General features: G+C 56.1%; 2 protein-coding genes across 3 annotated transcripts; one reads left to right on the top strand and one right to left on the bottom strand.

The window, feature by feature from the left end:
• Nucleotides 1-4,934: 4,934 nt before the first annotated feature.
• PLIN1 (perilipin 1) lies at nt 4,935-10,261 on the top strand. Of its 2 annotated transcripts, XM_086620467.1 has the most exons (9): nt 4,935-4,979; nt 6,332-6,530; nt 6,679-6,761; nt 7,142-7,394; nt 7,585-7,775; nt 8,314-8,466; nt 8,904-8,906; nt 9,172-9,405; nt 9,890-10,261. In XM_086620467.1, the coding sequence occupies exons 1-9, from the start codon at nt 4,935-4,937 to the stop codon at nt 10,259-10,261; spliced, it is 1,533 nt and encodes a 510-aa protein (XP_086476593.1). The 2 variants fall into 2 exon arrangements, with proteins under 2 accessions (XP_086476593.1, XP_086476594.1); XM_086620468.1 differs by lacking the exon at nt 8,904-8,906.
• A 1,950-nt stretch (nt 10,262-12,211) lies between these two features.
• Nucleotides 12,212-14,339, bottom strand: LOC104372186 (ras-related and estrogen-regulated growth inhibitor-like protein A). The gene is made up of 4 exons (XM_009977812.1): nt 14,201-14,339; nt 13,717-13,770; nt 13,178-13,254; nt 12,212-12,637 (listed from the first exon to the last, which is right to left on the bottom strand). Exons 1-4 carry the CDS (start codon nt 14,337-14,339, stop codon nt 12,212-12,214), a joined length of 696 nt encoding a protein of 231 aa, XP_009976114.1.
• Nucleotides 14,340-14,684: the final 345 nt, after the last annotated feature.

The raw sequence follows: 14,684 nt of genomic DNA, 5'->3' as shown, positions 1-14,684 counted from the left end.
TTCTGATGCTATCTGAAAACAAAAATTAGAAGGTGCTGGTCTTCTTTATTAAAAGGAGAAGGCTGTGGAATTGAGTAGGCACAGTAAGGCCGTGCCCTAGTTTACTTTAAGTCATTGTGGTCAGGCTTGGAATTACTTCCAGTTTGAATGTGAAGTGTTAGCCTACCAATGAAGTGTTTGAAAAAAGAAGTTGCTGGGCAGGATAATTAAGTGTGCTTGAAGACCAAATGTGGCCTGCAGCAGCTCTTCTTTTTAATATGGAAATTAATACTATTAAAAGTAGAGCGCATACTGGCAGTTCAGGTCATAATGGAGCATTACGTGTGGGATGTGTTATCTTCAAGGGCTTCCTCTCTCCTTTTTAACAATGGAATTTTTTTGCTTCTGTACTCCATTTGCCTTTGAGCTTCTGGCAACATGGGGCCCATCCCTCCCTTGGTCAGATTTGATCTTTATCCCTGTGTGTAGCAACAACTGTAAGAAAGGAAGAGGAGTCTTGATCTGGCTGCAGAGGTTTGGCCACCCTTCATCTGCAGGATTTCGCCTTCTTGAAAAAAAAAAAAAAAGCATTTTTAATTCTTCTCAGGGGAGCTCTCGGATACAAAATACTTCTTTCGCTGTTTTCCAAATGGATTTCTCTTTTTCTCTTGTAGTTTGTAGGTAAAGGGCAATGCATAGGCTGGCCCCTGGCCAGCTACACCTCCCTGTGCCCTGCCGAAGAAGGGTGGGTTTTTTCCCTTGTGCCAGGCAAACACTGTACAAAGCTGTGAGCCATACTTTGATGTTCCTCCTGCAGGGATTGGCATGGATTAGCAAGTACAGACTTAACCTGGGAGATGGGGCAGTGAATTTTCAGCCTCTGTCAGCCTTACCTGTCCCATTCTACACGATGTGGGTTGGAGCATACAGGAGTAACTCTGGGTGTTAAGCACTAATACTTGCCTTCTGCCCTGCACCTGGAGGCTAGCAATTTAATGTACCTTAATATAATGTGACTGAAGCCATAGAATTGTAACAAATGGAGAAAATCCTTTTAGTGCCTTTTTTTTTGTATTTGTTTCTAATACAGCAGTTGGAATAAGGACTTCTGTTTGAACAGAACCAATAAACTGAGATGAGTGTGACACTGTGTCTGTGTGTGTAACTTAGGAGGTGGGGAAAAGAGGTGCTGAAGGAGGAATCCTCTCTCTCATCTCTGAATTTTATGAAGGGTGGTACTGTTAAAGAGACGTTGCCTGTAGTTGTGTTTGGGTTATAGAGCTTTCATTTCGCGTTAGCAAGATGGCAGCCAGATTGGTCAGACTTCTTTACAATCCCCATTTCAGCTACAAAAACGTGACAAAGTAACTATTTAAAACAGCATATATGACATGCCCTGAAACAAAGTGATGTTTTGAGAATTGCCCTCAGTCACCCTTGAGTACCAGCGATGAGTGCTGGAGCGTTCTGCCCAGGTGCACCTGCACTTTAGTATCTTATAAACAGCCTTTTATCTGGATGGGTCTCAGTGTCATAGGGCAAATCACTGCAGCTGTTTAACAACAAATGCCTCATGGAGGTAGGGAGAGAAGGGTACCATCTCCAGCTGAGATGGCGAGGGATGGAGCCAGGATAAGCATTAAAACCAAAATTACTGTTAGCTCCTATCTCTTGCAGTAAGAGCCTTGCAAACTTGGAAGCCCCAAAATGTCAGTTGCTGAACAACGTATAAAGTAATGCATTCAGCAATAATTTAGCAAAAGTTTCCTTTTGATTTACTGGTCTCTTACACGTTTTGTAATGGGAACAGTTAACAGGAGAGTGGTCAGTGTGAGATGTGCAAAGTGATCTACTCTGCTTACAGATGAGGCCTTCCTAATGTTAATTCCATGCTTGGTGTGACGTTTGCCATTCGGGATTCCCAGGTAAGTGGCAAAATCAAAGGTCTAAAAACCAGCATCTCCAGGGAGGGAACAAAGGAACCGGTTCTGTAGAGGAAAGGTGACTGGGGGAGGGTGTGAAAAGTCTCCAAGTGTCTAAAAGGTTGACTGCCAAGAGGAACGCAATAAGTTGGTCTCTAAATCCATCCAGGAGGTACTACCTTTATATTGCAGCAAAGGAAAATTAAGTCATACAGGTGACTTGTTTTGAACTGTAAGTAAAATAAAAGGAAGGCAGTCCTTAGAAAGAAACTGGACAGACATCTGCCAGCAGTGGTTTAGGGGGTGCTGATCCTGCCGTAGGGCATGGAAATAAATTAATTACCTCTCCAGCCCCCTCCCAGACCTAAGTGTAAAGATGCCTTGTAGGTCTTTGGGGATCTGGCTCATCCCCTCCCTGTGGTATATTAATGGCTATGGAGCAGACTGCAGAGACAAGGGTGGAGAACTCAGCTTGCCTGCACCCAGCTGATCCGGTGAGCTCTAAATGTTGCCTGCAGAAACACGGAAAGTATTTCTGGAGTGGCAAGGGCTGGAGGCGGTGGTACCTTTGCACTGCAGAGCCCGGGGCTGGCACAGCCTTTTCCCGAGAGGAAGGGAAGGGAATGAGCAAAGGCGTTAGTAGGGCGAAGGCTAAGCTGGTGTCTGTTGATCCCAACTCCAGCCAAGGCAGAGAAAGCTGGTGTGCCCCCTGCACTTTTAGCAAGGCCAACGGGGCTGGAAAATGTCTCGGTGCCAAGAGAGCAAACTTTTAGGCAGGCTGCTGCCCTTTGTCCCGCTGTCTGGAGAGCAGTGACTCACCCCGCCGCCGAGTTGGAGGCAGCCCAGGACGTTCCTGTGCCTCTGTATCCAGCAAGGCGTGCGAGCTCTGCAGAGCCTGGGGCTGGAAGTGAACTCCAGGCTCTTTGGGAGGAAAGGGGGTATTTTCCTCCTGTGCATGACTTTGCCACATCCCAGGGAAGTCTCCCACGCCCATGTACGAGCAGGGAGCCATGGAGCGTGTTGGGGGCACATCTCCATGTCCTGCACAGGGGTGCTGGGCAGCTGCGGGTGTTTGAGGACTTGGCTCTGCTGCTGGGGCCTCCCCTGATGCTGAGCCTCACACCGAGGGTCTCTCTGCTTCGTGCCGGGTGATCCAGAACACTCTGGTTGTATCGCTTGTCTGGATCTCCCATCTGCACTGATCCCCTTGGATTATCGCTCTGTCCTCTCTCATTTGTCCTCTTTCCACCACGCTGTCCTCATCCTTTCAGTGTGGCTCGTACTTGATCTCCACAGTCAATAACCAAAACCCTTTGCAGCTTTGTACAGGTGGTGTCTTCTTTCTTTTCAATCAGTACCACAAACAGATTTAATTATGATGAGAGCTAGCAGGTGCCTCCCGTGAGGCGAGGCAGGTTGGCTGCGAAGAGCAACAGCACAAGAGCATCACTGATGGATCAAGGGCAGCAGCTGCTCCTCTCCACACAGTACTTGTGAGGCTACGTTTGGGGAACCATGCCCTGTTTTGGCCCCACCAGCACAGGAGAGATCTGGATGATCTGGAGATCTCCGCCAGCGGAGGATCATTAGGAGGGTAAGACATTTAGGGGCACAGAGCACATGCCATACCAGCACAAACTGGAGCACAAACTCTGCTCGGAGGCGCACAGAGCAAGGGTAAGAGGTGGCAAGCAGAAATTGCAACAGAGGAAATTCCAGTTGGACATGAGGAAAAAATGGTTTAGCGTGAGTGTGGTTAGCACTGGAGCTGGGCCTCAAAGAGATGGGAATCTTGAAGATTTTTTACTTGACTGGATGAAACCTTGAGCAGCCTGACCTAGCTTTGAGGGTAGCCCTGCTTTGAGCAAGAGTTGGATAAGGTGACTTCCAGAGACCACTTCCAAACTGATTTTTTCCTCCATTTCTGTCTACTCCAAATGCCTAGAGCTTGCCTAATGCGATGTCTGCCCTGACCCTCAGCTAAAAGCCTTCTCACCAAAACCCTCAGTGAATTCTCTTAGAAATTGCAGACCTGGCCAAACTAGGTTGTTTTATGCAGGATGTGCCCCCCCCATGTCTGCCATCTCCTCCTTGAGCTTAGTAAACATTCCTGGGAAGAAACCATGTTGCATTTCCCAACAGGATAGGATCCTGGTCCACCTCGGGGGATAAGAGGGGCTTTGGAAACACAGGAAGGTTTTAATTTCTTAGGAAACCCTGCCTGACTCTTCGCCTTCTCCCTGGCTGCTCATGATCTGTTATTTTCAAGGTGATAAGCTCCAAGGGCAGCTTCTTTTCATTTTCTTTTGGTGGAGAGGCATTAAACCCCGGTGCATCCCAGCTGTGCTGCAGCTGCTGGGCTCTGCAGGGAAGACAATGAAGGGAATTTTCTGCCATCATCCGTTCCGAATTACAGTGGTTTCAGGGAGCTCTTTGGCCAGTTTCCACCACAACCAACGCAACTGGGAGGTGGAGCATCGTGGTGGTAGTGGCCGGGGCACCCTGCATTGCTCTCAGACGACCTGGGCAAAGGGACGGCACAGCCACCACCCTCTTTGCTCCTGCTCTGCTGGGGCCAGGCTGCCCCTCGGTGAGTAGCCTGTCTGCATCAGGCACTCCGGGGACCGGAGGGGTGAGAGCAGGGATCACCCTCTCTCCCTAAATCTCCCAAATTTTATCTGTTGCTGAGAAAACGGGGTCTGTGCCGGGGAGCTGGAGGTGTGCTTTCGGCTGTCACCCAGCCGGGAGCAGCGGGGATGGGTGTTTTGGGTGCTTTGGCTTTTGGCTAGTTTTAAGACACGCTAGCAGGGGAGGGCTGTGCGAAGCCACTGGTTTTACAGCTTATCTGGTGAAAAGTGAAGCGTTGGGCAATGCCACATCCATTGTGCCCGTAGGAGGTGCGTGTCTCAGCCCAGCTCCCGGCCCCTCTGTGCTCGGGGGGTGCTGGAGCGGGGAGGGGGAGCCCAGACCCAGCCCTGCCTTTGCAGCGGGGTCTGCGGCTCCCGACTCGGCTTTGCAGGTGGCTGCGTTGCGATGACGGCGAAGAAGAATCAGGCTCTGCAGAATGGAAGTGCCAAGGTGGGTGCGGGAAGAGGGAGAGAGGGGAGGGCAGAGGTGTGCCGAGGGCACCAGGTAGCGCGTGCCGGGTGAATACAAGTCACATCTCGTGTGTCCCATGTGTCCCTCTGTTATCTTTATATCGATCTTTACCTGCAATAACATGGAGCATCACCGAAGGGAAAGGATAAAACCTTTCGCTTGCTTGAAATTAAATAGCTCGGAGTCAAGAAAGTTAACCCTGACGCGGTACCTGCTGGCAGTGCCCGTCCTTCGTCTGTGTCCCCGCCATGGAGCCCAGACCTCCCACAGCCATTCTGCCAGGGCCGCGACACGGCTCTGAACCGCTGAGCCCCGGGGCTGCAGGGTCTGTGAGCGGGCTGGCTCCGCCGAAAGCCAAAATTAACACCATATAGCACAGAACTATCAAAACTATCGTTTCTATCAAACATGTAGATTCGCCATCCAGTTGTGGTCACAAGCAGGACGTGAAGCCTGACTCGGCCTCTCACCCACTGGTGATCAGGGCAAAGCTCAGCTTTTTCTTCTGCTCTGTCCCATGCAACCCAAAGAGTTCTTGCCTCGTGGCTGCTGCGATGAGCCGGCGTTCACCCTCGTGGCTGCAGCTTCTTGCTCGGTTGTCTCACCTCACCAGGTGGGCGCCAGGCGAGGGCAGGAGCAGAGAGTTGGAGCCGCAGGTTTATCCTGCTCACCTACTTTTGAGGGTCCTACATCCAGCCATGTTCTGGTACCGGCAGCACACACAGGTGGTGGCTGTGCTGGTTTATACCGGCATCCCACGTTGCCTGTGCAGGCAGGATGTGGGGACACGGTGCCTCATTGCCCTGGATGGCTCTGGTGCCCTCTTCTTCAATGGCTCCTGCCAAAGCCCATTGTGCCACCAAGGACAGACCCACTCCTCTCCCCTTCTCCTTTTTGAGGTCTGTATCCCTTTCTTGTCACAGTGGTGGCAGGACAGAGGTATCACATAGGCAAAATGGACTTTGCTGGCCCAAGGACAGGAGCAAGGACTGGGTCAGATGGAAGACAGAGCAGAGCAGGGTGGAAAGCCAGAGAGAGTGCCTGGACAGTCGGGCTTGGGAGATGAGGGGAATGGGGACCATCACCCCTCCAACACTGCCTGTGGTGTTCCTGCTCCTTCGGTGGCAGCAGCTAGCCTGATTGTCTGTGGCTGTGATGTAGGCAACGTAGCTGGGAGACCCTCACAGGGTTTGAGAAACCTCCTCCTCCTCCAGCATGAGCTGAGGTCCTCTACGGCTGCTGCAACACACCAAATGCCACCAGCATGTGGACGATGGGGCGTTCTTGGGCGAAGGGCTGTTGGCTAATCGATGCCTGTCTGCCATGCCCAGGAGAACGTGCTGCAGAGGGTCCTGCAGCTGCCGGTGGTGAGCTCAACCTGCGAAAGCCTCCAGCGGACCTACGCCAGCACCAAGGAGGCCCACCCGCTCATGGCTTCGGTGTGTGAGGTCTACGAGCGGGGTGTGCAGGGCGCCAGCGCCTTGGCCATGTGGAGCGTGGAGCCCGTGGTGCGCAGGCTGGAGCCTCAGTGTGAGTCCATCCCCCTGGGGGACACAGCAGGGGGGAGCCCACCAGAGCCTCCCTTGGTGGGACAGCGCTGGCACTAGCACATGAGACCTCCTAGCACAGCTTAGGAGCTTTTCTTACCAACCTACCCTCATGCTTTTGCCCAAGGCAGTTGCTGTGGCTAACAACCTGGCCTGCCGGGGCTTGGACCACCTGGAGGAGAAGATCCCTGCCCTTCAGTACCCTGTTGACAAGGTAAGTCACAGGTGGGACAGTCTGGGACTCCCCCAGTCCCTTTGCAGAGCCCACAGCACATCTCCTGTGGTCTTGTTTCTGGACGGTGATGGACTGCTGGGAGGGAAACAAGGTAGCACCTCCAAGTAAGGACTCCTCCAGGGGCTCCTGCAGCCCAGGGGATGGTTGGGGCACTCCTAAATATAGGTCAACAGTGTCCTATGTCCCGTTCATGCCAGCTACCTCAATGCCAGCTACCTCTAGCCCAGGGTGGAGAGAGCTCTTATGCCCCTCTTGGGGCTATCTGCTAGCATGGCCATGGCTGAGACCCTCATGATCCCTCCAGCTATCCCATGCCATCCTGAGCACACTGGCAGGACTGTTCATCTCTCCACCCACAGCTTGCGTCTGAACTGAAGGGCACCATCTCCTCCCCCCTCCAAAGTGCCAAGAGCACCATTGGCAACTCCATGGATAAGATCATGGAGCTGGCAGCAGAAGGCTACGAGGCCACCAAGAGCACGGTGGAAACAACGGCAAGGTACACAAGGAGGAACTCAGTGAGCCAGATGGCAGCTGCGGGGGTCGACACGGCCCTGGGAGGGCTGGAGAAGCTGATGGAGTACCTGCTGCCGGAGGAGGATGAAGAAGCAGGTAGTCCTCATGCCCAAATCCCATCTGAAGGTGTCTGGGGAGGGCTGGCCACATGTGGGGTGGCACTTCACCCACGGGATGCACATGGCAGGAAGAAGCCCCTGGATTTTGGCATAGGGCTGTCTAGGAGGGTTGTCCCACTGGGACATAGTACCCCCATTGGTCTTCTGCCTCTGCTCTCTGTCTTTAGATCAGAAGCCCAAAGAGAAACGTGGGTCAGCAGTAAAGGTCTCCCAGCAGCAGCCCAGCGCTCCCAGCACGCTGGGCCGGATCGGCACCTTGGTTAGCACCGTCTCCCACCGCGCTTACCAGCAAACCACCCAAGGCCTCCAGCACGCCAAAGCCAAAGGGCAGGAGCTGGCCACCTGGATTCCCATCCTGGTGAGTGCCAAAACCCACCCACTGGGTTCCTGCTTCCCCATACCCTCTTTTGGCATAATTCTGCTTCCAGAGGAGATATTTCGGGCTCCTTGGAGCACAGCTGAGAGCAGAGTGGTGGGCGTTGTTGGTTCCCCTGCTCGGCGGGACGAGCCAGGGCCGGCAGTTCCCGCGGCATGTTCACACACAATCTTGTACCATGTTAGCGGGACGAGTTATTTTTAGCCGGCTCCCAATGTATATTGTTGATTTATGGCCTTGCCATAACAAAAAAAGCCTAAAGCAAAAAGACCTTCCAGGGGCCCGGAGAGGGTGGGGAGGAGGAGGCACTTCTCCTCTCTCACCCGGTGCTGTGGTGGGAGCCCCTTCCCTGGCCTGTGCTGAAATCCCAGAGCTCACAGCTGCCCTCAGGAATTCTTCCCACGTGCATAATGGAACCCCTCGCACCCCGGGGCAGCCATGAAATCCTCAGGCACAGCGAGCTGGGGTGGATGGGACTTGCCAGCTTCCCCTGAGCGGTGGCTTTTTGCTCCCCTCCCAGGGCAGCCTGGCCAAGCCAAGCACCCCTGAGGCACCGCGAGTCCACGGTGATGGGCAGAGCACTGTGGCTGGCTGGCTGAGCCGGCGGCAGAGCAAGGTGCCGGAGCAGAAGCAGGAGAAGGCAGAGAAGAAAGACAACACCCACACCAAGGAGGTACAGAGAGAAGGGGAGCCATGAGCCGGGGGCACCCCAAAGCATACTCCTGCTTGTGTACCATGCCGGCTGACGTGAGGGATAATCCCCTCCATACCCTTGGGGACCAGGTCCCCATCCCTGGTGAATCTCAGCGAGAGCCGTGGCTTGGAGGAGGCAAGGATGGGTTGGTGGGGGGGAGGATGCAGCCCCCTTCCCTGACCCCCCAAAACTGGGGATGTGGGCAGCCGCTGTGCTGGGCAGGGTCACCCTGGCTTGTATATTCAAGAGTCCTTTGCTGCCGGGGGGGTGACAGCACCCAGCACCCCACTGAGTCTCTGAACACCCCCAAAAAACAGCCCCCCCCCATGGTCCCAGCAGCGAGGAGCAGCGTGAGCCGACAGGGCTGGAAACAGTCGCCAGCGTTGGCTCCGCTGGGACGCGGGGACAGGAAGCAGCAGGTCGGGGTCAGTGCCCTCGGCCTCTGCCGGCAGCGGAAGCGCAGCCCAGGGCAGGGGGTCCCCGGGGACCTGGGAGTGGGGGCAGCCAGAGCAGGGGGACAGGAGCAACCCCACTGCAAAGGGCTGCGGAGGCGTTTGCAAGCAGTGAGCTGAAAGCGCTCAGGCTTTGAGCTGCAGAGGGGATGGGGAACCCAGAGCTGCTCCTGTCCTGCCCGGAGGGGCTGGTGGTGATGTGGCCACCAGCTGAGCTAGTTTCTCTCGCCAGGCAAGCAACGGCGCCGGGCTGGTGGGCAGCATGGCACACAACCTGCAAACCGCCTGCGCCTCCGGCATCTCCAGCGTGAAGAAGGTCCCGGCTGTGGCCTGGGACGCAGCAGAGGGGTTGATCCTCTTCACACCCCGCAGGCTGTCCAAGGCCATGGAGACAGTGGATGCTCTTGGGGGGACCCTCGTCAGTGCCCCCAAGCATCTGCTGGGCACCCTGTACAGCTATGTGCCGGTGAGTTTGTCCCCAGCCAGGACTCGTCCATCTCCAGCAAATCCCATTTTGCCCAACCTCCTCCCATGAGCACCCCATGGCACCAGGAGGTACCAGAGCGGGGAGATGGGGTGCTGTTGGGACACCTCAGTCCCACCCTCCTCCTGAGCATCACCCAAGCCGTGACAGTCAGTCCCCCCCAAATAGAGCTGTCAAGTCAGCCGGTGGTGGCACCTTCACACGGTTCATGGTCAAGCCAGGGTGTGACCACAAATTCCTGGGAAGGTGACAGTTTGAGATGAGACCATGTCCTCTCTCTTCCTCCCGATCCTGCTGTTCCCTCGAGACCATTTCTCCACTGCAGCTGCTTGGGGGCTGCAACCACCCACTCTTCTCAGGGGGCAAACTGGCCTGTCCTGAGGATCTCCCCAGTTTTGGGGGGGCTGTGTAGCAGGAGAGCTGATAGGCAGGTGCAGTCCAGCCAGGCGCTCACCCCATCTCTCAGCTCCGCAGGCAGTCGGTGAAGGAAGAGGAGGCGGCTGAGGGCAGCAAGCCCAGCCCGGAGACTGAGCAGAAGGAGGAGGAGGCCAAGCCCGCCACCCCCTCTGCAGAGGAGAAATCCCAGCTGAGGGGCGACTGGCGGCTGTACCGCAGCCATCACCCCCTCTCCTTCCTGGGGCTCGAGGACCCGCTCTTCCTGCGGCACAACCTCTACCGCAGCTCTGCCTTCGAGCCCGAGTACCCCCTCCCAAGGAAATCCGCCTTCGCTCCCTACAACAGGCGGGTGAGCGAAGGCTCCTACCGCTTCAGCCCCGAGGCCATGTACAGCCGGGCTTACTACACCAACCTCTACAGCCCTGCCTTCAAGAAGGACTGAGCTGGCGGGGAGGACGAGCGCATCCTGAGCCTCTCTAATACCCTGCCCCAGCACGCTTTGCCCGGGCCCCTGCCAGCCGCCCACACGCACCCCCCGTACCAGGACAGGAGCTCAAAGCAGTAGACATGCCATGGGATGTGTTCTTCTGGAGCACATCAGGGCCAGGATGGGGCAATAAAGGCAGCCAAAAGCTCTTGTTGGTGGAAGGAGAAGGTAGGGGGAGGTGGGGCCAGAGGGGACCAAAGAGGTGAAGGAGATGCGGAAAGAGCAATGGGAACAGAAAACAAAAAAAGGGACCAGCCAGGCCTAGCACTGGGCCACACTGGTCCCTGTTGAGCAGATAGCATGGACTTAGTTGGGCCACACGCTGAGAACAGTGCTGAGATAGCACAGGGAGGACAGCAAAGCCATCAAACATCACCATAACAAGCCTGGTTCCCCATCCTTCCTCCCTCTGTCCCACCTCGCAGGGCCCATTCCTGGCCACAGATTGCTCCTCCAGGGAGGTGCTGAAGGTCCCCACCAACCAGCAGGACTCATAAGTTGGAAAACCCTGAGCACCCACCCCCAGCTGCTGGTGGGACAGATGGTGGGGTCAGGAAGACCAGTGAGAACAAGCAGAGCTCCTGGAGCCCCTCTCTCCCGCAGGACCACCTGGCTTCCCGCAACACCTCGTTGTATCTGCTGCAATAATAAACCTTCTCGACTTGCCGCTCGCCCCGTCTGCTTGGCTGCTTTACGAGAGCAAGCCACCAAAATGAGGGAGCAGAGCAGGGTGAGACACCCAACCCAGGGCCCAGGGAGCAGGTATGGAAAACTGATCCTCGGGTCGCTGCCACAGGGATGGCGGGGGCTCGTGTCCAGCGCATGACGTGTCCTTTCCCATGCCCCGAGTACAAATTCACTCCCACAAGGAGCTGGGGGCTTCCTGCCAAGGACCATTTATTGCGTTTGCAGACCAGAGCAGAGCACTCACAGTCCGTACCGTGCACACCACCCCAGCGTGCTGCTTTCCCAGGCGCACCAGGGGAAGGGTTTAGGAAGAGGCAGGGAAAAACCTCTCAGCAGCGGAAGGGTTCGGCAATGAGCCCGGCGGCCCCTTTCCCCACCTCCCTTCCTCCCTGGGGACAGGCAGCCCTAGAGAAGGAGCAGCTTGGGAAGGCGCACGGTACGATTCCCTGTCCTGGGAACGAGCCACGCGCCTGTTTTTTTCCCAGGCGCAGCCCGTAGGGCGCTTGCATAAGGAAAACTGCTGCAGCTGCAGGAAGGCTGTGGGAGAGAGGACCACGAGCAGGACGGTTCAAAAGCAGGGAGTTGGGATGTGGACCTCACCAAGGTCCTCAGGGGTCAGCCAGTGCCGCAGGCTCTGGGACACTCAGACACAGTGATGCACACATAGGAATGGCCAGTGGCTTCCCAGTGGAGAAACCCCCACATTGCCAGCTCATGGGTGCTCCAGGGTCACCAGAGGACCCTGATGAGCGTTAAACAGGAATAAGGATCCCGGGGTAGGAGGGGGTGACATTGAGCCGGGTGGCTGTGCAGAAGCAGCTTGTCCTCCCTGCTCACTGACAGCCCAGGCAGCTCCTGCTGAAGGCGCTGGGGATGATGCTGCCTGGAGTGGCAGCAAGATCACCTGGTGGTTTCCAGCATCAGAGGATGGAAGGAGAAAGTGCGAGGCACCTAAAAATCTGGTACAGCAAAGAGTAGAGACTTTGCCCCACCACCTGTGCCACCATGGAGTGAAGAGCTGTACAGGGAAGAGCAAAGGAAGTTGCTACGGTCCTCAGCTGCACTGGCCAGGTATGGCAGGAGACCCAGACCCTGAGGTTAGGAGGGCAGCAAGGAACCCACCATACTTATGGAAGCACACACCATCTCCACAGGCACCCAGGGAGGAGGCTCGGTCCAGCTGGGCAGCGCAGAGAGAAGCACCACCCAGGCTGTATCTCAGAGAGAGTCCGTTCGCTTACGGGCAAACACAGCCGACACGGTCTTGACGATGCCACGGATCCCTGTACCCTTTTTCAGTGCCAGTTTGGTGTCAGGGATGCGCTCGGCCAGTCCATGGAAGACCATGAGGGCTCCATGATAAGCCTCGGCTGCAGAGACCTCGTAGAAACCACAGTCCAAAGAGAGGGCCAGGAGCCGGCCCTCCTCGCTGGACACCACCCGTTGGTGGTGCAGGTCGCGTTTGTTGCCCACAATGACGATGGGCACCTTCTCCTGGCTCTGCCCCTCCTTGGCTGCCTTGATGAATTGGATTTTGAGGGGCAGGATGTTGAAGCTGGCACGGTCGCAGATGCTGTAGACCAGGACAAAGCTGTCTGCCCACTGGATTCGCTTCTCCTCCGAGGAGCCCTCCTCTGCCTGCTCCTGGGGAAAGAGACAAGGAAGGTTTCTTTACCCAGCTCCCTCCCTCCACGACTGCCTGCTAGGACAGGGCACGGCGATCCGGAGCCCGTTGGGACCGGAGCAGCTAGCAAGCAGCAGCCAAAGGACAGAGAGACAGAGCAGCACCCAGGCAGGCAGAGCAGGACCTGGCAGACCTCACCAGGGGGACACGATTTGATCACCTCATCACCCAGCTGGCCGGTGCTGCAGGTGGTAACAGTGTGGGGACCTCAGAGCGGCACTTCCACTTTGTCAGCACGGTCCTGTGCTCGACCTGGGCTGATAACATTAGTGCTTCAGCCCCAACGTCCTCAGTCACAGGACCATGGGCTATGGTGACTATGGCTGCCCTGCCAGCAACACTGCTGCCCTGTGCTCTGCAGGCAAGAAGAGTTTAGTTGCCCTCAAACCATCCGACACAGGAGTTTTGCCTATGCCTATGGTTCCCCCCTGTGTAACTTTTAGTAGAGGGTTTTTTTCTCCCTGGGGTGAAAAGAGATGATAGGAGAGGAGCCCTCTCACCTGGGAATTGGGGACATCCCAGATGTGGAAGAGAATCTCTCGACCATCCACAATCAGGCTGTGGCTGTAGATGAATTCTGCCCAAAAACAAGAACAAAAACGGTCATCTTAACAGACCCAAGAGATAGCTCCCTCAACTCAGGTCTTCTCCTCTTGGGGACGAGCCTGTCACATCCACCCTGGGAGACCATGCTCTACAAGGCAAGGCCCAAGGGCTCTTTCCACACAGCAACAATCACACAGACCATGGTGGTCTCCAGGGCTGTCACCACCCCAGCCTACCTCCACCCCAGCGCACAGTCCAGGCACACCAGTGCCACCAGCTGCCACCCAGAACCTTTTGCACCTCAGAGAAGCAGTTCTGGAGTGAAGAGATGGGTCACTAAGCAAATACAACCATCAAGCTCCCCAGAAGCAGGTGAAAGCTCTGGAGAAAGGCAGGAGAGGATGGGAAGCAATGAAATCCCATGGGCAGAAGCAGTCTCACCTCCTGAGCCCAGCCCCTAATGGGACCAGCCTAGCCCTGGCCTGGCACTCACCCATGTCTCCGTACTCCCCGATAAAGCGTCGGGTGAGGAAACGCACAGTCAGAGCTGCAGAGGGGAGAATGAGAATCATCAGAATAATCCTAAACCTGAAGGATTTCCCCTTTTAAATCTGAGCAGAGACAGGCACCATCCCCCTGTAAGCTCCCACTCTCCAGAACGACCTCCAGTTTCCCAGCCCTCGGTGGGTCTGCAAGCAGAGCGGAGGCACAGCATGAACCAGAGCATCAGCAAACCACAGCTCAGCAGAAAATACCTTCCCCCACCGCTCGCCTGCTGCCTGCAAGGTTGTGCTCAGCTTCCCCATCTCGAATCACCACCACACCTCAAAGCTCAGCCCCATCTCACCAGCTTGCTCCACAGATTGGTCTCTGCAGTTCGTTCTCCAAATGCTGCTGCAGTTTTCAGCCTTTTTTGCAGGACAGAAACAAGTCTGTGCCTGGGAACCCCCTGCTCTCAGCTCACAGTCAGTTCTCACCTGATTTCCCCACGTTGTCCGCTCCCATAACAAGGACATTTGTTTCCATCTTCAGGGCGGTGGGGCCGGGCACCTCCATGAGGGCAGGGTGGTCGGGGGTGAAGCTGGCACTCCGGCGCAGCGGGAGCCGGAGCCCCATGCCGAGCACGGCCGTGCCTCACCGGCGCTTCCAGCAGTGACTGCAACTCGTCTCTGTGTGGCCGAGGAGCCAGCACTTCCCACGGCACCCAGGGGACCCATGAAGGCCATACCCCTCCCCACAGCCGCAGGGGCGGTGCAGCGGGAGCTGCAGGCAGCCAGATGAAAAACTTGGTTATTGCTCAGATCATCCCAAATGTACGTCAGTGCTCGAAGCTGGCCCTGCCATCTCCCAGCGAGGCAGGGAAGCACCGTCTGGCTGCACCAGCTGCTCCGCAAACTGCATTCCAGGAGGATGCCCATGCCTGCATCTCAAGCACATTGCCCCTTGGCAGGGCCACGTAGC

The sequence above is a fragment of the Tauraco erythrolophus genome, chromosome 14 (assembly GCF_009769465.1).
Source record: "Tauraco erythrolophus isolate bTauEry1 chromosome 14, bTauEry1.pri, whole genome shotgun sequence".
Classification (NCBI taxonomy): domain Eukaryota; kingdom Metazoa; phylum Chordata; class Aves; order Musophagiformes; family Musophagidae; genus Tauraco; species Tauraco erythrolophus.
Note: the sequence above shows the minus strand (reverse complement) of the source record. Positions and strands in the feature narration are given on the sequence as shown.